Raw genomic sequence first — 20,107 nt, 5'->3', positions numbered from 1 at the left:
ATATAAATCCTTTTCTCCTTCATTTGAGCTAAACTTAAAAATATTTTGCAAACCAAGTTTCCTTATCTCCCTTTCTCTGTCCTGAAGCCATGCCAAATACCTTCCTAGCTAACACCCTTACCACTTCTGCAGTTGCTCACCAGTTGTCTAGCATCTTTTCTTCCTTCTGTAAGGGTTAACCCCTAGAGGGCGCCAATAAAGACGGGTTTCGAGACGAACATCTTGCCTCCTGCGAATATGCCACGAAAACACTCACATTCACATAGAATTCATGACACCCTCTTCAACTTTTACCATCTAATTCTGGGTTCAGTCCTCTGAGTTAGACCTTAGACAACCACCTTAGAGTTTCTTTCAGTTGCATTTCTTACAAAGCAGATAGTTCACCTGAGTACATCTTGCACCGCTCTTGTATATTCAATTCTATTAAATTCAATTTTATTTGTATAGTGTTTTTAACAATTGTCATTGTCTCAAAGCAGCTTTACACAATTTTGAAAAAAATCTCCTTACTACCACTACACTCAGCATACTCTCCCCTTAGTTTTAGACCTACACCATTTCTATTATTATCTACACCATACTAAAACTGTTTGAACCCACCTCCAATGTTCTTAGCCTTGCTTCCCTTCCACGTAGTCTCTTGTACATAAATTATATCTACATTTCTCTGCCTATTTTCCTTATTTCCCTCTCTCTCTCTGCACACATCTGCCTCATCTCTAACTGTTCTTTCTTTGGTCAATGGTAGCCCAATTATTATAGATATCCTGCTGACCAACAAGCCTCGACTGACCTTGTATGGAAATCTATTTTATTTGCTGAGTATTGATTTTGCACATATTATAAGCCGAATGCCCTTCCTGACCCAACCCTCCTCATTTATTCAGGATTGGGACTGACTTCACTTGCTTTTATCTCAGTGGCTAAGTTATGCTGTCAGGAGTTTACTGATAACCAATTGTAATATGTTAATGTTATGGCTGATCAGTGTATATTCATGTTGTGTGGAGAAATCTCTTTAAATTTATATTTGATGAAATAATTTGATTAATGAACGTTCTCATTAGTTCCTTACTTGCGTGTGAATGTGATTTTATCACTGTGTGTAATTTAATCACTGTTGTGTGATTTATTGTTTTGTAATATAAATATTTGTGGTGTTTCTGCAGTTCCTGCTCCTGTAACTGATCTAAAACTGGAGAACGATGGCAGTGAGGACTCATTACACACATCCTGGACTCCCGCAAAAGGAGAAGTGGATGAATACCTGATCATTTTAACTTCCTCTTCCAATGAAGAGAAAGCTGTGCTCCTCCCAAACACGTCCCATTGGCTCTTTAAAGGACTGACACCTGGACGGGCCTATCAGGTGTCAGTCAGGACTAAGAGTGGGAATCTCAGCACTGAGACTAAAGCCACAGGTAGAACAGGTAAATGCAGCCACACCCACCGCTGTGATCACAGCCAATGATTGGAGAGAAGAGGAACTTACAGTCTTGTGTTGTCATTCCATCACAGTAACATTGATGGCAAGTACTGGTTTCTGATTAGTAATAGAGAAATTAGAGGTGTGAAGTGTAATTTAATTGGTTAGAGGTCTGAAGGGCAAAAATTGTGGTCAGACTGGTTACTGTGGTATTGACAGTGGGATCTGTGGTCTAATTATTTGCTCATACTTTCTGTAGTACACTGACCAACGATAACATTGCAATGCAAAACATTGAGCCTATGGGACTCGATCGAATTGGAATCTGGGGAGGTTGGAGGCTGGGTCAGGGCCTTGGGCGCTTTTCCCTGTTTGTCCCTTGTGTATGTGGACTGTAGTGCACTGGGTGTTTTAGTACCTTTCTATCGTGATGAGCATTAACTTTTTTCTGTGAGTTGTGCTGCATTGGCTTTTCTAAGGAATTGTAACTGGACTGGCTGGTCTTTGGTCACCGCAGGCATGGGTGAGCCATGGGTTACCATGATCCTGTCACCAGTTTACTGCGTTATAACTGATAATTCTTTACTGGTGGTCTAGTGGTTAGGATTCGGCGCTTTCGCGGCCCAGGTTTGATTCCCGGGCAGGGAACGTTTGCTTTTGTGGGGCAGTGGTGGCTCAGTCGGTTAAGGCTGTGGGTTACTGGGTAACTGATTGGAAGGTCGGGGGTTCGAGCCCCAGCATCGCCAAGTTGCCACTGTTGGCCCTTAACCCTAAATGCTACAGGGGCGCTGGCCCTACCTGCGCTATGACCCCAGTTTTCTAATTGGGATATGTGAAGAAAACATTTCACTGTGCTGTAAAGTACATGTGACAAATAATTGAATATTCTTCTAATTAGTTGTAATCTTTAACTGTTATGGCTGATCATTGTATATTCATGTTGTAAAAAATTGGGAGTCCATACATTTTTAAAAAAAATAAAAGTTCTCATTAGTCCCTTGTTTGCTTGTGCATGTGATTTTATCACTGTGTGTAATTTAAAAACTGTTGTGTGATTTATTCTTTTGTAATATAAATATTTGTGTTGTTTCTGCAGTTCCTGCTCCTGTAACTGATCTAAAACTGGAGAACGATGGCAGTGGGGACTCGTTAAAAACCTCCTGGACTCCCGCAAAAGGAGAAGTGGATGAATACCTGATCATTTTAACTTCCTCTTCCAATGAAGAGGAAGTTGTTCTCCTCCCCAACGCGTCCAATTGGCTCTTTAAAGGACTGACACCTGGACGGGCCTATCAGGTGTCAATCAGGACTAAGAGTGGGGAACTCAGCACTGAGACTAAAGCCACAGGTAGAACAGGTGAGTGCAGCCACACCCAGTTCTGTGATCACAGCCAATGAGGAGAGAAACTTACAGTCTTGTGTTGTCATTCCATTACAATAACATTGACGGCAGGAACTGTTCTCTAATTGGTTAGAGGTCTGAAGGGCAAAAATTGTGGTCAGACTGGTTACTGTGGTATTGACAGTGGGACCTGTGGTCTAATTATTTGCTCATATTTTCAGTAATACACTGACCAGCCATAACATTACAATGCAAAACATTGAGCCTATGGGACTTGATCGAATTGGAATCTGGGGAGGTTGGAGGCTGGGTCAGGGCCTTGGGCGCTTTACCTTGTATATTTTTAACTGTGGTGCACCGGGTATTCTAGTACCTTTCTATCGTGATGAGCATTAACTTTTTTCTGTGAGTTGTGCTGCATTGACTTTTCTGTGGAATTGTGACTGGACTGGCTGGTCTTTGGTCACCGCAGGCATGGGTGAGCCATGGGTTACCATGATCCTGTCACCAGTTTACTGCGTTATAACTGACGATTAGTTGCAATCTTTAACTGTTATGGCTGATCAGTGTATATTAATGTTGTAAAAAATTTGGAGTTCATAAATTTCTTTATTAATAAAAGTTCTCATGAGTCCCTTGTTTGCTTGTGAATGTGATTTTATCACAGTGTGTAATTTAATAAATGTTGTGTGAATTATTCTTTTGTAATATAAATATTTGTGGTGTTTCTGCAGTTCCTGCTCCTGTAACTGAGCTAAAACTGGAGAACGATGGCAGTGAGGACTCTTTACACACATCTTGGACTCCTGCAAAAGGAGAAGTGGATGAATACCTGATCATTTTAACTTCCTCTTCCACTAAACAGGAAGCTGTGCTCCTCCCTAACACGTCCCATTGGCTCTTTAAAGGACTGACACCTGGACGGGCCTATCAGGTGTCAGTCAGGACTAAGAGTGGGAATCTCAGCACTGAGACTAAAGCCACAGGTAGAACAGGTGAGTGCAGCCACACCCACCGCTGTAATCACAGCCAATGATTGGAGAGAAGAGGAACTTACAGTCTTGTGTTGTCATTCCATTACAGTAACATTGATGGCAAGTACTGGTTTCTGATTAGTAATAGAGAAATTAGAGGTGTGAAGTGTAATTTAATTGGTTAGAGGTCTGAAGGGCAAAAACTGTGGTCAGACTGGATACTGTGGTATTGACTGTGGGACCTGTGGTCTAATTATTTGCTCTTACTTTCTGTAATACACTGACCAGTCATAACATTGCAATGCAAAACATTGAGCCTATGGGACTCGATCAAGTTGGAATCTGGGGAGGTTGGAGTCTGGGTAAGGGCCTTGGGCACTTTACCTGTTTGTCCCTTGTGTGTGGTGGCCTGTGGTGCACTGGGTGTTTTAGTACCTTTCTATCGTTTTGAGCATTAACTTTTTTCTGTGAGTCGTGCTGCATTGGCTTTTCTAAGGAATTGTAACTGGACTGGCTGGTCTTTGGTCACCGCAGGCATGGGTGAGCCATGGGTTACCATGATCCTGTCACCAGTTTACTGCGTTATAACTGATAATTCTTTACTGGTGGTCTAGTGGTTAGGATTCGGCGCTTTCGCGGCCCGGGTTTGATTCAGGTCGGGGGTTCGAGCCCCAGCATCGCCAAGTTGCCACTGTTGAGCCCTTGAGCAAGGCCCTTAACCCTAAATGCTACAGGGGCGCTGGCCCTACCTGCGCTATGACCCCAGTTTCCTAATTGGGATATGCGAAGAAGACATTTCACTGTGCTGTAAAGTACATGTGACAAATAATTGAATATTCTTCTTCTTCTAATTAGTTGTTATCTTTAACTGTTTTGGCTCATCAGTGTATATTCATGTTGTAAAAAATTTGGAGTCCATACATTTTTTTTTTAAATAAAAGTTCTCATTAGTCCCTTGTTTGCTTGTGAATGTAATTTTATCACAGTGTGTAATTTAATCACTGTTGTGTGATTTATACTTTTGTAATATAAATATTTTTGTTGTTTCTGCAGTTCCTGCTCCTGTAACTGATCTAAAACTGGAGAACGATGGCAGTGAGGACTCATTAAAAACCTCTTGGACTCTTGCAAAAGGAGAAATGGATGAATATCTGATCATTTTAACTTCCTCTTTCACTGAAGAGAAAGTTGTGCTCCTCGCTAACACATCCAATTGGCTCTTTAAAGGACTGACACCTGGACGGGCCTATCATGTGTCAGTCAGGACTAAGAGTGGGAATCTCAGCACTGAGACTAAAGCCACAGGTAGAACAGGTGAGTGCAGCCACACCCACTGCTGTGATCACAGCCAATGAGGAGAGAGGAGATAAACTTACAGTCTTGTGTTGTCAATCTATTACAGTAACATTGATGGCAAGAACTGGTCTCTGATTAGTAATAGAGTCATTAGAGGTGTGAAGTGTAATTTGATTGGTTAGAGTTCTGAGGGGCAGAAACTGTAGTCAGACTGTTTATTGTGGTATTGACAGTGGGATCTGTGGTCTAATCTTATACTTTCTGTATTACACTGACTAGTCATAACATTACAATGCGAAATATTAAGGCAATGGGGCTTTATCAGATTGCGATCTGGGGAGGTTGGAGGCCTTGGCACTTTACCTGTGGGTCCCTTGTGTGTGGTGGGCTTGGTGCACTGGGTGTTTTAGTGCCTTTCTATCGTGATGAGCATTAACTTTTTTTCTGTTGTGTTGTGCTGCCTTGGCTTTTCTGTGGAATTGTGACTGGACTGGTTGGTCTTTGGTCACCGCAGGTATGGGTGAGCCATGGGTTACCATGCTCCTGTCATCAGTTTACGGCGGTATAACTGATAATTAGTTATACAGTGGAACCTTGGAATACAAACATAAATCATATCCTGAAGCATGCTCGTATTCCAAAACACTCATAAACCAAACTTAATTTTCCCATAAGATATAATGAAAACTTAATTTATTTGTTCCACAGCCCAAAAAAAGAATTACATAAAAATAATAATTACAAAATATAAAGTAAAAATAAAACAAATTAACCTGCACTTTAGCTTTAAAAAAAGTAAAAATAAATCCCCACAGGTAAGTGTTTCTGTTTGTGCGTGCAGTCGCTGTGTGTGTGTGTGTGTGTGAGGCTAGAGTAAGAGGAGACTCTGGCTTTCAGTCCCTTCTGTCTCCCCCTTCTGATCTTACACAGTGAACCTTTTTCCTCGCTTGGAATCTGGGGAGGTTGGAGGCTGGGTCAGGGCCTTGGGCGCTTTACCTTGTGTACTTGGACTGTGGTGCACTGGGTATTCTAGTACCTTTCTATCGTGATGAGCATTAACTTTTTTTGTGAGTTGTGCTGCATTGGCTTTTCTGAGGAATTTTAACTGGACTGGCTGGTCTTTGGTCACCGCAGGCATGGGTGAGCCATGGGTTACCATGATCCTGTCACCAGTTTCTTGCGTTATATCTGATAATTAGTTGTTATCTTTAACTGTTATGGCTGATCAGTGTATATTTATGTTGTAAAGAATTTGGAGTTCATACATTTTTTTATTAATAAAAGTTCTCATTAGTCCCTTGTTTGCTTACTGTATAAATGTGATTTTATCACTGTGTGTAATTTAATAACTGTTGAGTGATTTATTGTTTTGTAATATAAATATTTGTGTTCTTTCTGCAGTTCCTGCTTCTGTAACTGATCTAAAACTGGAGAACGATGGCAGTGAGGACTCGTTAAAAACCTCCTGGACTCCTGCAAAAGGAGAAGTGGATAAATACCTGATGATTTTAACTTCCTCTTCCAATGAAGAGAAAGTTGTTCTCCTCCCCAACACGTCCAATTGGCTCTTTAAAGGACTGACACCTGGACGGGCCTATCAGGTGTCAATCAGGACTAAGAGTGGGAATCTCAGCACTGAGACTAAAGCCACAGGTAGAACAGGTGAGTGCAGCCACACCCAGTTCTGTGATCACAGCCAATGAGGAAAGAGGAGAGAAACTTACAGTCTTGTGTTGTCATTCCATTACAGTAACATTGATGGCAAGAACTGGTCTCTGATTGGTAATAGAGTCATTAGAGGTGTGAAATGTAATATGATTGGTAAGAGTTCTGAGGGGCAGCAACTGTAGTCAGACTGTTTACTGTGGTATTGACAGTGGGATCTGTGGTCTAATTATTTGGTCATACTTTCTGTAATACACTGACCAGTCATAACATTACAATGCAAAGTATTAAGGCAATGGGGCTCAATCAGATTGGAATCTGGGGAGGTTGGAGGCCTTGGGCACTTTACCTGTGGGACCCTTGTGTGGTACACTGGGTGTTTTAATGCCTTTCTATCGTGATGAGCATTAACTTTTTTCTGTGAGTTGTGCTGCATTGGCTTTTTTTGTGGAATTGTGACTGGACTGGCTGGTCTTTGGTCACCGCAGGCATGGGTGAGCCATGGGTTACCATGCTCCTGTCACCAGTTTACTGCGTTATAACTGATAATTAGTTATACTGTGGAACCTTGGAATATGACCATAATTCATATCCTGAAGCATGCTCGTACTCCAAAACCCTCATAAAACAAACTTAATTTTCCAATAAGATATGATAAAAACTCAATTTATTAGTTCCACAGCCCCCCCACAAAATATATAAAAATAATAATTACAAAATATAAAGTAAAAATAAAACAAATTAACCTGCACTTAACGGATTAGTGTTTCTGTTTGTGCGCGCAGGCGCTGTGTGTGTGTGTGTGTGAGGCTAGAGTAAGAGGAGACTCTGGCTTTCAGCCCCTACTGTCTCCCCCTTCTGATCTTACACAGTAAACCTTTCTTCTCTCTTGTTTGAATTTAACACAAACACACACACATTAACGGAAAGATTGTTTTGTCGGAAAAATTAGCAAGAAACATCGCTAATGACACTCGCGTGAGCGCATACTGCTGTAAAGTAAACCTAACAAACAAATGTACCTGCACTTTACCTTCGAAAAGAATCGTGACAGGGCAGTGCTTTTGTGTAGGGCAAAGTGTGTGTGTGTATGTGTGTGTGTGTGTGTGTGCAAAGCACCCCCTCTCTGCTTCACACACACACACACACACACACACACAATAAAGGTGAGAAAGAGAGAGAGTGTGTGAACCGGCACGGAGTCAAACAGTGCGCACACGTATAACGACAGGCTGAGGGAGAACATAGATTTTTAACCTCTAATGAAACTTTCTTTTGCTTTACACGCGTGCACAGACGTGTGTTATAAGAAACAGTATGCGAAAAAAAAGAAGTCTGAGTTGTGAGCAGAGACACTGACCAACTGAATGAGAACAGCACACACCTGTAGTCCGAAACAAGAATACTCCAAGGGAATTAAGACAAATCCGTAGTCAAAAGCGAAAGCAGAGAATTAAAGCCGGTAGAGCAGTCAGCGTAGCAAACGGGTTTAATCCGAAAGGCAAGAGCGTAATCCTGGGATTTAACGGACTGTGTACTAGTCATCTGAGTTGTGAGACATGGAAGGTCGGGTTGATGCGGCTCATAGTGAGTGGTAGGGAAAGCCTGACAGATACAGAATTGATTACTTTGGTGATTGTGAATAGTCCGATGAATCTGGGTGACAGTTTGTTGGAGGTTGTCCTAATGGGGATATCTCGGGTGGATAGCATCACTCTCTGACCCACTCGGTATCTGGGGGATGTTGTGTGGCCTCGGTCCGCTTGGTTCTTAAAGGTGCTGACGGTGTGTAGGAGACGAGTTCTGGCCTGGGACCAAATCCTCCTGCAGCGGCGTACAAAAGAACTGGTTAAAGGTACCATCACCTTCTTTTCTTGTGCTGGGAACAGGGATGGCTGATAGCCAAAGCAGCACTGAAAGAGGGAGAGACCTGTGGAGGAAGTCGGTAATGAGTTGTGTGCGTACTCTATCCAGGGAAGCACCTTTCTCCATGTAGTCGCATCACGAGACACCATGCACCTCAGGGCTTTCTCTAATTCTTGGTTGAGCCTCTCTGTCTGCCCGTTCGACTGGGGATAATAGCCAGAAGATAGGCTGGGTGTCACGCCAATTGATTTGCAGAAGTCCCTCCAGAACTCAGCTGAGAATTGGGGCCCACGGTCAGAGACAATGTCAGTTGGGAGGCCATCCAGACAGAAAACGTGGAGAATCATCAATTCCGCCATTTCCTTGGCTGACCGAAGCTTAGGCAAGAGGATAAAATGAGCAGACTTGGAGAAGCGATCCACCACAGTCAAGATGTAAGTGTTGCCATCAAAGTTGAGGAGGCCAGTAACAAAATCCAGGGCGATATGTGACCACAGCCGACGGGGAACAGGGAGGGGTCTCAAGAGGGCGGCAGGGGGTTTATTGCTTGACCTACTCCTAGCACAGGTGTCACAGGCTGCCACAAATCTCAGGACATCATCCTTCATAGAGGGCCACCAGAATCGTTACTGGAGTAGGTATAGGGTGCAGGCCCCCCCCGGTGGCAGGCAACCCGAGAGCTATGTCCCCATTCCAACACTTGAGGTCGCACAGAGGCTGGGACGAAGAGACAATCAGGAGGAACTTTGCTAGGGCCTGGTTCCTGATTGAGTGCCCTCTTAACCTGCCTCTCGACATTCAGGAGTGCGGCTGCTACAAGGCAGCGAGAGGGCAGGATTGACTCACTTGTTGTTGGTTGTTGAGGTGTGGAGAACTGTCGCGACAGGGCGTCAGATTTGGCGTTTTTGGAGCCAGGGCGATATGAGAGCGTGACATTAAAACGTGAAAAGAACAAACTCCACCTTGCCTGATGGGCGTTGAGCCTCTTGGCTGATTTGAGGTACTCTAAGTTTTTGTGGTCAGTCCAGACCAAAAATTTGGAAGCAGTACCCTCCAGTCAGTGTCTCCACTCCTCTAGAGCAAGCTTTACTGCCAACAGTTGCCGATCTCCTATGTTATAATTTTTCTCCGCCAAGGTGAGACGGCGGGAGAAGTAAGAAAAGGGGTGTAGCTTTTCGTCTTTGGGTGATCGTTCGAACTCAGAGGCGTCTACCTCCACCACAAACTGAAGGGAAGGACCTGGGATTGTTAGAATGGGTGCAGAAGTGAATCGGTGCTTGAGGTCAGAGAATGCGTTCTCGGCCTGTTTGTTCCAGAGGAAGGGTACACTTGTGGAGGTTAGCACGTTGAGGGGAGCTGCCACTGAACTATAATTCCTGATGAAGCGCTTGTAGAAATTGGCAGGAATCTTTGGAGGTCTCGCCTTGAGTTGGGAGTCTTGGACGGCTCCATCTGCAGGCTAGAGGGGGGCGATAATGAACCCAAGAAAGGCCACAGAGCTGTGGTGAAATTCACATTTGGCTTTTACGTAGAGTTTGTTCTGAAGGAGCCTTTGCAGGACCTGTCAGACGTGTCGCTTATGCTTTTCCAAAGAGCAAGAGAATACTAGAATATCGTCTAAATAAACAAAGACAGAGATGTTTAAAAAGTCTCTCAGGACATCATTAACGAGGGCCTGGAAAATGTTAGGGGCATTAGTCTGTCCGAAAGTAACAATTAGGTACTCAAAGTGACCCGTTGGCGTGTTAAAGGCGGTCTTGCATTTATCCCCCTCTCTTATCCTTACCAAATGATACGCATTCCGTAAATCTAACTTCGTGAAAACACCAGCCCCTTGCAAGAGCTTGAAAGCAGTAGACATAAGGGGAAGGGGATAACGGTTCTTGATGGTAATGGCATTAAGCCCACGATAGTCAATGCAAGGGCAAAGTGACTTGTCCTTCTTATCCACAAAGAAGAAACCAGGGGAAGGAAGGTCGGATAAATTCAAGATGGCACCGGTGAGGTCGGCTGCCATCACGACTGCTCCGACCACCTTTTCTTTGTTTTTGTTTTTTTAAGTTTTGGTAAACAGCAGCTGATGCAACAGCGCAAGCGTTGTTCCTCTTACACGCTTCTGCACAACAAATCTGGAACTACTGTCCATCATGTGTCGTCCTTTTTATCTACCTCAGGAGTTCACATCGGTCATAATCAGCGCCGTTTATATTCCACCACAAGCGGACACGGACACTGCCTTATGCGAGCTGCATGAGGCACTCACACAGCATCAAACACAACACCGGGACGCTGCGCTTATTGTGGCGGGGGACTTTAACAGTGCCAACCTCAAACGCACAGCGCCGAACTTTTATCAGCATATCACCTGCCCCACCAGGGGTGAAAGGACACTAGATCATTGATATACAACGGTCAAGGACGGCTACAAGGCACAATCTCGCCCTCCGTTTGGCAAATCTGACCACGCCGGCATCTTCCTCATGCCAAAATACAAACAAAGGCTGAAACAGGAAGTTCCAGTTCAGAGGGAGGTCGCATTACAGGACGCACTAAATGACGCAGACTGGGACATGTTCCGAAACAGCTCCGATGATGACGTCAGCGTGTTTACGGAAGCGGTTGTGGGATTCATTGGGAAACTAGCGGATGATACCGTGGAGAAAAAGACTATCTAAACGTTTCCCAACCAGAAGCCGTGGGTGGATAAAACCATCCGCGACGCTCTGAGATCTCGCACCGCTGCCTACAACGCAGGACTTGCGTTGGGGGACATGGAACCATACAAGGCTACGTCATACAGCGTCCGGAAGGAGGTGAAAGAAGTGAAGCAGCGCTACGGGAGAAAACTAGAGTCGCAGCTCCAATAGAGTGACTCTAGGAGCCTGTGGCAAGGACTAAGGACAATAACGGATTATAAAACACCAACATCCAGTATGACGAACGTGGACGTGACTCTGGCAGACGAGCTGAACACTTTCTATGCTGGCTTCGAGGCAGCAGCTAAAGACGCTAGCGATGCTAATGTTAGCGGCGCTAACGGCTGCAGACAGGAAGACACTGCCAGTACCGGAAACGCGTTCAACATCACCGAGCATGACGTGAGGAGAGCCTTCAAGAGAGTGAACACCAGGAAAGCAGCAGGACCAGACGGCATCTCAGGCCGTATTCTCAGAGCCTGAGCAGACCAGCTAGCACCTGTGTTCACAGAGATATTCAACATCTCTTTATCTTAGTCGGTGATCCCCACATGCTTTAAAGAGTCCATCATTGTTCCTGTCCCAAAGAAACCTCATCTCGGAATCGAATTTGAATTTGATGATTCCTCCGGCCAGTGATTCGCTGATGTATTTGTTCATGGCTTCCCTCTCTGGAGCGGATAGTGAGTACAGACGTCCCTTGGGGGGGTAGATCCTGGAAGGAGATCTATGGAGCAATTGTAGGGTCTGTGCAGTAGTAGAGAAAGAGCACGTGCCTTACTGAACACTTATCGAAGGTCACTGTATTCAGTTACATTTACGCTCTTATCCAGAGCGACTTACATTTTTATCTCATTACACATCTGAGCAGTTGAGGGTTAAGGGCCTTGCTCAAGGGCCCACCAGTAGCAACTTGGTGGTTGTGGGGTTTGAACTTGTGATCTTCTGAACCGTAGTCCAATGCCTTAACCACTGAGCTACCCCTGGCCCCTGGTATTCAGGTGGGACATTGGGAAGATTAGAGAGCTCAATAACCTCCTAAGTAACAGAGAGCGAAGAGTGGGTTCTAGCAGAGTGAAGGCATGAGGAGAGACAGGCAGGACTCCAATCAAGGATAGTGCTCTTGGCCCAGTCAATGTTAGGGTTATGTCTGATTAGCCATGGGGTGCCAAGGACGACAGGGGCATGAGAATCCTTCATGATAAGGAAGGAGATGGTTTCAACGTGATTGCCTGAGATTCTGAGAGTGACTGGAGGTGTACGGCGAGTAATGGATGGGAGGAAACTTCCGTCGAGGGCCTGGACAGATAGGGGGTTATCTAGGGGTAAAAAAGGGATGTTCAATTCCGGGGCTGTTGCAGCATCCTGGCGGCCTTCTGTGGATGAAATGAGTGTGCCATGTTTGATGTTTTCTTTCACGGACTAAGCAAAACCCAGAGGGTGTCCGCCATAGACCTTAGATTCAGATTAACCTGCTGAATTTCCCCTTGGTGCGTGTCGAGCAGGGTGCCCTGTGCCTTGATATCGCTCCTGAGTTGTCCTAACTCTGCTGGGTCCATGATGGCCAAATTATTCTGTCACGCGGGTGCCTGTGTTGGCAGACTAAAGGACCCACAAGCAGACACTACAGATTAAATGGAATTAAGAGTATTTAATGGGAAACATGCTGGAAGCAGATAAAGTAAAAAAATTAGGCAATAAGTATATATACATATAGTTTAATCAAGATGCAGTCAGGTGTAGGCAGCAGAGCAGGTTGAAAGCAGCTGTGGGCGGAGGTATAGTAGATAAAGGGGGAAAAGTAGATAAAGGGGAAAATTAGGCAAAGTATACAGTTCAGTCAAAATATACAGTTCAGTCAAGGATCTAGGGATGGGCAGTAGGGCAGGTTATGGGTGGCTGAGGGCAGCGATTTAGCAGATAGCGTGATACATGATACTCGGTACTCATAAACCAAGACTTGCTTGTTTTCAAAATTTCTGAAAAATCTTTGCTAGTCTTGAGAAACACTCGTAAATCACGTTACTCGCAATTCAGGGTTTCACTGTAATGTTTAACTGTTATGGATGATTAGTGTATATTTATGTTTGAAGTTCATAATTTGAAGTTCATAATTTTTTTTACTAATAAAAGTTCTCAGTAGTCCCTTATCTGCTTGTAAATGTGTACACTGCTGTGTGTAATTTAATAACTGTTGAGTGATTTATTGTTTTGTAATATAAATATTTGTGTTGTTTCTGCAGTTCCTGCTCCTGTAACTGACCTAAAACTGGAGAATGACGGCAGTCAGGACTCGTTAAAAACCTCCTGGACTCCTGCAAAAGGAGAAGTGGATAAATACCTGATCATTTTAACTTCTTCTTCCAATGAAGAGAAAGTTGTGCTCCTCCCCAACACGTCCAATTGGCTCTTTAAAGGACTGACACCTGGACGGGCCTATCAGGTGTCAATCAGGACTAAGAGTGGGAATCTCAGCACTGAGACTAAAGCCACAGGTAGAACAGGTGAGTGCAGCCACACCCAGTTCGGTGATCACAGCCAATGAGGAGAGAGGAGATAAACTTACAGTCTTGTGTTGTCATTCCATTACAGTAACATTGATGGCAAGAACTGGTCTCTGATTAGTAATAGAGAAATTAGAGGTGTAAAGTGTAATTTGATTGGTTAGATTTCTGAGGGGCAGTAACTGTGATCAGACTGGTAACTGTGATATTGACAGTGGGATCTGTGGTCTAATTATTTGCTCTTACTTTCAGTAATATACTGACTAGTCATAACATTACAATGCAAACATTGAGCCTATGGGGCTCAATCAGATTGGGATCTGGGGAGGGTGGAGTCTATGTCAGGGCCTTGGGCACTTTACCTGTTTGTCCCTTGTGTGTGGTGGGCTGTGGTGCACTGGGTGTTCTAGCGCCTTTCTATCGTGATGAGCATTAACATTTTCTGTGAGTTGTGCTGCATTGGCTTTTCTGTGGAATTGTGACTGGACTGGCTGGTCTTTGGTCACCGCAGGCATGGGTGAGCCATGGGTTACCATAATCCTGTCATCAGTTTACTGCATTATAACTGACAATTAGTTGTAATCTTTATTGGTATGGCTGATCAGTTTATATTCATGTTGTAAAAAGTTCATAATTTTTTTATTAATAGAAAGTCTTATAAATCCCTTATTTACTTGTGAAAGTAATTTCATAATTATATGCAATTTAATAAGTGTTTTGTGACTTTCTATTTTGTAATATAAATATTTGTGGTGTTTCTGCAGTTCCTGCTCCTGTAACTGAACTAAAACTGGAGAACGATGGTAGTGAGGACTCATTAAACATCTCCTGGATTCCTGCAAAAGGAGAAGTGGATAAATACCTGATCATTTTAACTTCGTCTTCCAATGAAGAGAAAGTTGTGCTCCTCCCCAACATGTCCAATTGGCTCTTTAAAGGACTGACACCTGGACGGGCCTATCAGGTGTCAGTCAGGACTAAGAGTGGGGAACTCAGCATTGAGACTAAAGCCACAAGTAGAACAGGTGAGTGCAGCCACACCCAGTTCTGTGATCACAACCAATGATGGGAGAGGAACTTACAGTCTTGTGTTGTCATTCCATTACAGTAACATTAATGGCAGGAACTGTTCTCTGATTGGTTACACAGTCATTAGAGGTGTGAAGTGTAAATTTGATTGATTAGATTTCTGAGAGGCAGAATCTGTGGGCAAACTGGTTACGGTGGTATTGACAGTGGGATATGTAGTTTGACTATTTGATCATACTTTCTGTAATAACACTACAATAACAGCCATAACATTACAATGCAAAACAGTCATGCCATGGGGCTCAAATTAGATTAGGTTCTGAGAAATATGGAGTCTGGGTCAGGGCCTTGGGCACTTTACCTGATGGGCCCTGTATGTAATGGGCTGTGGTGCACTGGGTGTTCTGGTGCCTTTCTATCGAAATGAGTATAAACTTTTTTTTTCTGAGTTGTGCTGCATTGGCTTTTCTATGGAATTGTGACTGGACTTGGTTCCCCTTTGGTCCATCCAGATATGGCTGAGCCTTGGATGACGATGATTTTGTCACCAGTTTACTGCGGTATGACTGATAATCAGTTGTAGTGATTAACTGTCATTGGTGATCAGTATATATTCATGTTGTGTAGAGGAAAAAATAATTTAATTCAGGTTTGATAAAATAATTTTATGAATGAAAGTTCTTATTAGTTCCTTATTTGCTTGTACATGTGATTTTATCACTGTGTGTAATTTAAAAACTGTTGTGTGATTTATTCTTTTGTAATATAAATATTTGTGTTGTTTCTGCAGTTCCTGCTCCTGTAACTGATCTAAAACTAGAAAACAATGGCAGTGAGGACTCATTAAACACCTCTTGGACTCTTGCAAAAGGAGAAATGGATGAATATCTGATCATTTTAACTTCCTCTTTCAATGAAGAGGAAGTTGTGCTCCTCCCTAACACGTCCCATTGGCTCTTTAAAGGACTGACACCTGGACGGGCCTATCAGGTGTCAGTCAGGACTAAGAGTGGGGAACTCAGCATTGAAACTAAAGCCACAGGTAGAACAGGTGAGTGCAGCCACACCCAGTTCTGTGATCACAGCCAATGAGGGGAGAAAAGAGAAACTTACAGTCTTGTGTTGTCATTCCATTACAGTAACATTGATGGCAGGAACTGTTCTTTGATTGGTTACAGAGTCATTAGAGCTGTAAAGTGTAACTTGATTGGTGACAGTTCTGATGGGCAGAAACTGTGATCAGACTGGTTACAGTGGTATTGATAGTGGGATCTGTAGCCTGACTATTTGTTCATGCTTTCTGTAAAACACCGACCAGCCATAACATTACAATGCAAAACAGTAAGTTCATCAGGCTTGATCAGATTGGGATCTGGGAATTTGAAGGCTGGGTCAGTGCCTTGGGCACTTTACTTGTTGGACCGTGTGTGGTGGGCTGTGGTGCACTGGGTGTTCTTTCTATCGTGATGAGCATTAACATTTTCTGAGAGTTGTGCTACATCGGCTTTTCGGTGGAATTATGACTGGAATGGCTGGCCTTTGATGACTGCAGGCATGGGTGAGCCACGGGTTAACATGATCCTGTCACCAGTTTACTGTGGTATAACTGATAATCTGTTGTAATGTTTAACTGTCATGGCTGCTCAGTATATGTTCATGTTTTAAGTGAAATTTGTAGATATTTGGAGTTCATAAAATAGTTTTAGTAATGAAGGTTCTCAGTAGTCCCTTATCTGCTTGTAAATGTGTACACTGCTGTGTGTAATTTAATAACTGTTGTGTGATTTATTCTTTTGTAATATAAATATTTGTGTTGTTTCTGCAGTTCCTGCTCCTGTAACTGATCTAAAACTGGAGAACGATGGCAGTGGGGACTCGTTAAAAACCTCCTGGACTCCTGCAGAAGGAGAAGTGGATAAATACCTGATCATTTTAACTTCCTCTTCCACTAAACAGGAAGCTGTGCTCCTTCCCAACACGTCCCATTGGCTCTTTAAAGGACTGACACCTGGACGGGCCTATCAGGTGTCAATCAGGACTAAAAGTGGGAATCTAAGCACTGAGACTAAAGCCACAGGTAGAACAGGTGAGTGCAGCACCACCTACTGCATGATCACAACCAATGAAGGTAGGGGAAAGGAACTTGGAGTCCCTGTCTTTCTTTTTAGTTCTTGTGAGACTGAGGTTGTGTAAATTAGTACCCCTTCATAACTTAAAAATTAGTTAAAACATTTTCCATGAGTTCTGCACATTTATATAATTTTATACAACCCATTAAAATTCCTGTTTCCACTACAGTAACAATGAGCTCAACTGCTATCTGACTGGTGATGAAGGCATTAGAGGTGTGAAGTGTAATTTGATTGGTTGGAGTTCTGAGAGGCAGAAACTGTGTTCAGACTAGTTATAGTGGTCTTGACAGTGGGATCTATGGGCTGACTATTCGCTCATATTTTGTGTAATACACTAATCCACCACAACAATATGATGCAAAACATTAAGCCCACACGTCTCACTCAGATTGCGATCTGGGGAGTTTGAAGGTCTGATTGATGGGGGATGTGGGGATCTTTGCTTGCTAGGTCCTGTGTGTGGTGGGCTGTGGTGCTCTGGAAGTGCTGATGCCTTTATATCATAGAGACCATTAACTTTTTTCTGTTAATTTGTGCTGCTTTGGCATTTTTGTGGGATCATACTGAACTGGCTGATCACTGTCAGCAGGGGTGCTTCTCAGGTGCTTATGATCCTGTCACCAGTTTACAGCGGTATAACTGATAATCAATTGTAATGTGTTACTGTTATGGCTGATCAATATATATTCATGTTGTATGGAATAAAATGCATATTTTAACTTTATATTTAATAAATAATAATATTATTAATAAAAGTCTATTATTTGCATGTGGATGTGGTTTTATCACTGTGTGTAATTTAATAACTGTTGTGTGATTTATTCTTTTGTAATATAAATATTTGTGTTGTTTCTGCAGTTCCTGCTCCTGTAACTGATCTAAAACTGGAGAACGATGGCAGTGGGGACTCATTAAAAACCTCCTGGACTCCTGCAAAAGGAGAAGTGAATGAATACCTGATAATTTTAACTTCCTCTTCCACTAAACAGGAAGTTGTGCTCCTCCCCAACATGTCCAATTGGCTCTTTAAAGGACTGACACCTGGACGGGCCTATCAGGTTTTAGTCAGGACTAAGAGTGGGAATTTCAGCACTGAGACTAAAGCCACAGGTAGAACAGGTGAGTGCAGCCACACCCAGTTCTGTGATCACAGCCAATGAGGAGAGAGGAGATAAACTTACAGTCTTGTGTTGTCATTCTATTACAGTAACAATGATGGCAAGAACTGGTCTCTGATTGATTACAGAGTCATTAGAGCTGTGAAGTGTCATTTGATTGGTTAGGTTTTTGAGGGGCAGACACTGTGGTTAGCCTGGTTACTGTGGGATTGATAGTGGGATCTGAGGTCTAATCATTTGCTCATACTTTAAAGGGGTCATACAGCACTACATGCACTATTTTAAGCTGTTTGGACTGAACCGTGTGTTAGGAGAGTGCGTACACAACCACTCTACGATAATAAAGAGCCGCCCAGTGGTTTTCTTTTCGTTTATTACAGTAACATCCCCCTTCTGAAATCAGGCCAATCGCAAATGCCTGTCGATGTGACGCCAAACCGACAGAGGTCGTTTCTACACAAGTTGATTGACACTGGTGTTTTAGCAAAGACCCGCCCCGAGTGAGAAGAAGCTGTCGGCCATTGTTTTTTTCGCCGCTGGAGCAAAATGACGCCTAAGCGAGTGTTGTGTACAGTTGTTGGGTGTAATAGCGAACACAGCAGTCGTCATTCACTACCTAGGATTAGTGACCTACAGTAGGGTACCTACCTAGGGTTAGGTATCTGAGCCACTGAGGACGCAGTGGCTGAATTTAGTTTTTAAAGCTAACGTCCCCGCTGATTTACCTAAATGCGTTCATGTTTGCGATAATCATTTTTCACCAGACTGCTTTATAAACGCGGGTCAATATAAAGCAGGTTTTACTAGGAAGCTGCTCCTAAAAATGGATCTGTACTAACGCTTCGTGTTCCTGCTTCATCTTCACCAGGCTCGGTGAGTGTGATTTATTTTACTATGAGTCTTTGCAGATCGCCTTTTCTAATAATCACGATGAATGCGGAGTGTAAGTTAACTTATACTCTTATAGAACATGGTTATGGCTTCTTCTCTATGTACATCCGTCTCTATATAATCCCTAATCGCACGTTTATAATAAACAATGCATTGAGGTGATTGTCTAGTTGCAAACTGTGTACGTAGTCGGAAAACTATATTATGCTTACCTTTGTTACGTTAGATGGTTTATAACGATGTCTGTCGAAGATTAAGAAGTCATGTAAACACATCAGTAAACACATCGCGTCCGTATCTCTCTCAGTAAGTTTCTCCGCTTTTCTTGTTGTTGCTCGCGGCAGCGCAACAGCCCGTTAATTCATGCACATGCAGTGATGAGAGACAAATCGAGTCGATCATGTCCATTCTTTTAATTTCTGCGTTGTCAGGCGATATTACAAACTTCCGCGTAGGTTCCGTACTTAAATCAAACCAAAAACGACTGAAGAAAACAGGCTCGGGCTCTATAATCCATAGTTTTCCAGTTTGGACTGCATTACCCACAAAGCACTGCGTTGTGGCAATGCTTTGTGGGTAATGCAGTCCAAAGCATTGCCCGCACTGGACTACACTTCCGTCGCTATACCCGATGTGTCACGCCCCACAGAACGGGGGGGGCGGGCTCAGCAGAGGTCATGAGCATTTAAATTAGCATGTACTGAAACAGGTTGCTGAGAACAGAGCTAGTTTTTACCAGGTAAAAGTAGTGTTTTTTTTACACAATCCTTTTGAATTTTTAATTAACGTATAATACAAACTTTTCATTAGGACCCTAAAGATCATATTAAAATTTAATGAAAAATATAATGTGTAGGACCTTTAATACTGGGTGTTCTGGTGCCTTTCTATCGTGATGTACAGTACTTTGCCTTTTTCCTGAGTTGTGCTGCATTGGCTTTTCTGTGGAATTGTGACTGGACTGGGTGGCCTTTGGTCACCGCAGGCATGGGTGAGCCATGGGTTACTATGAGCCTGTCACCAGTCTACCGCCTTATAACTGATAAATAATTCTAATGTTTAACTGTTATGGCTAATTAGTGTCAATTTATGTTGTAAAAAATTTGTTCATACATTTTTTTATTAATAAAATCTCTCATTAATTCCTTATTTACTTGTGAATGCG

At 43.2% G+C, this 20,107-nt stretch overlaps 1 protein-coding gene across 4 annotated transcripts in view; it reads left to right on the top strand.

Moving 5' to 3' along the window:
• The window catches only part of LOC128531512 (receptor-type tyrosine-protein phosphatase beta-like), a 59,919-nt gene that overhangs the window by 16,681 nt on the left and 23,131 nt on the right, over window positions 1-20,107 (top strand). For 3 of the 4 annotated variants that reach the window (XM_053505414.1, XM_053505412.1, XM_053505415.1), the window contains 9 exons: window positions 1,173-1,433; window positions 2,526-2,786; window positions 3,506-3,766; window positions 4,799-5,059; window positions 6,443-6,703; window positions 13,512-13,772; window positions 14,537-14,797; window positions 16,627-16,887; window positions 17,792-18,052. In XM_053505414.1, coding sequence (XP_053361389.1) covers window positions 1,173-1,433; window positions 2,526-2,786; window positions 3,506-3,766; window positions 4,799-5,059; window positions 6,443-6,703; window positions 13,512-13,772; window positions 14,537-14,797; window positions 16,627-16,887; window positions 17,792-18,052 — 2,349 coding nt within the window. The remainder of the gene's footprint in view (window positions 1-1,172; window positions 1,434-2,525; window positions 2,787-3,505; window positions 3,767-4,798; window positions 5,060-6,442; window positions 6,704-13,511; window positions 13,773-14,536; window positions 14,798-16,626; window positions 16,888-17,791; window positions 18,053-20,107) is intronic. The other variant, XM_053505413.1, reaches the window with a different exon arrangement.

The sequence above is a fragment of the Clarias gariepinus genome, chromosome 10 (assembly GCF_024256425.1).
Source record: "Clarias gariepinus isolate MV-2021 ecotype Netherlands chromosome 10, CGAR_prim_01v2, whole genome shotgun sequence".
Lineage (NCBI taxonomy): Eukaryota > Metazoa > Chordata > Actinopteri > Siluriformes > Clariidae > Clarias > Clarias gariepinus.
The sequence above is the reverse complement of the archived record's forward strand: the minus strand, read 5'-3'. Positions and strand labels throughout refer to the sequence as shown.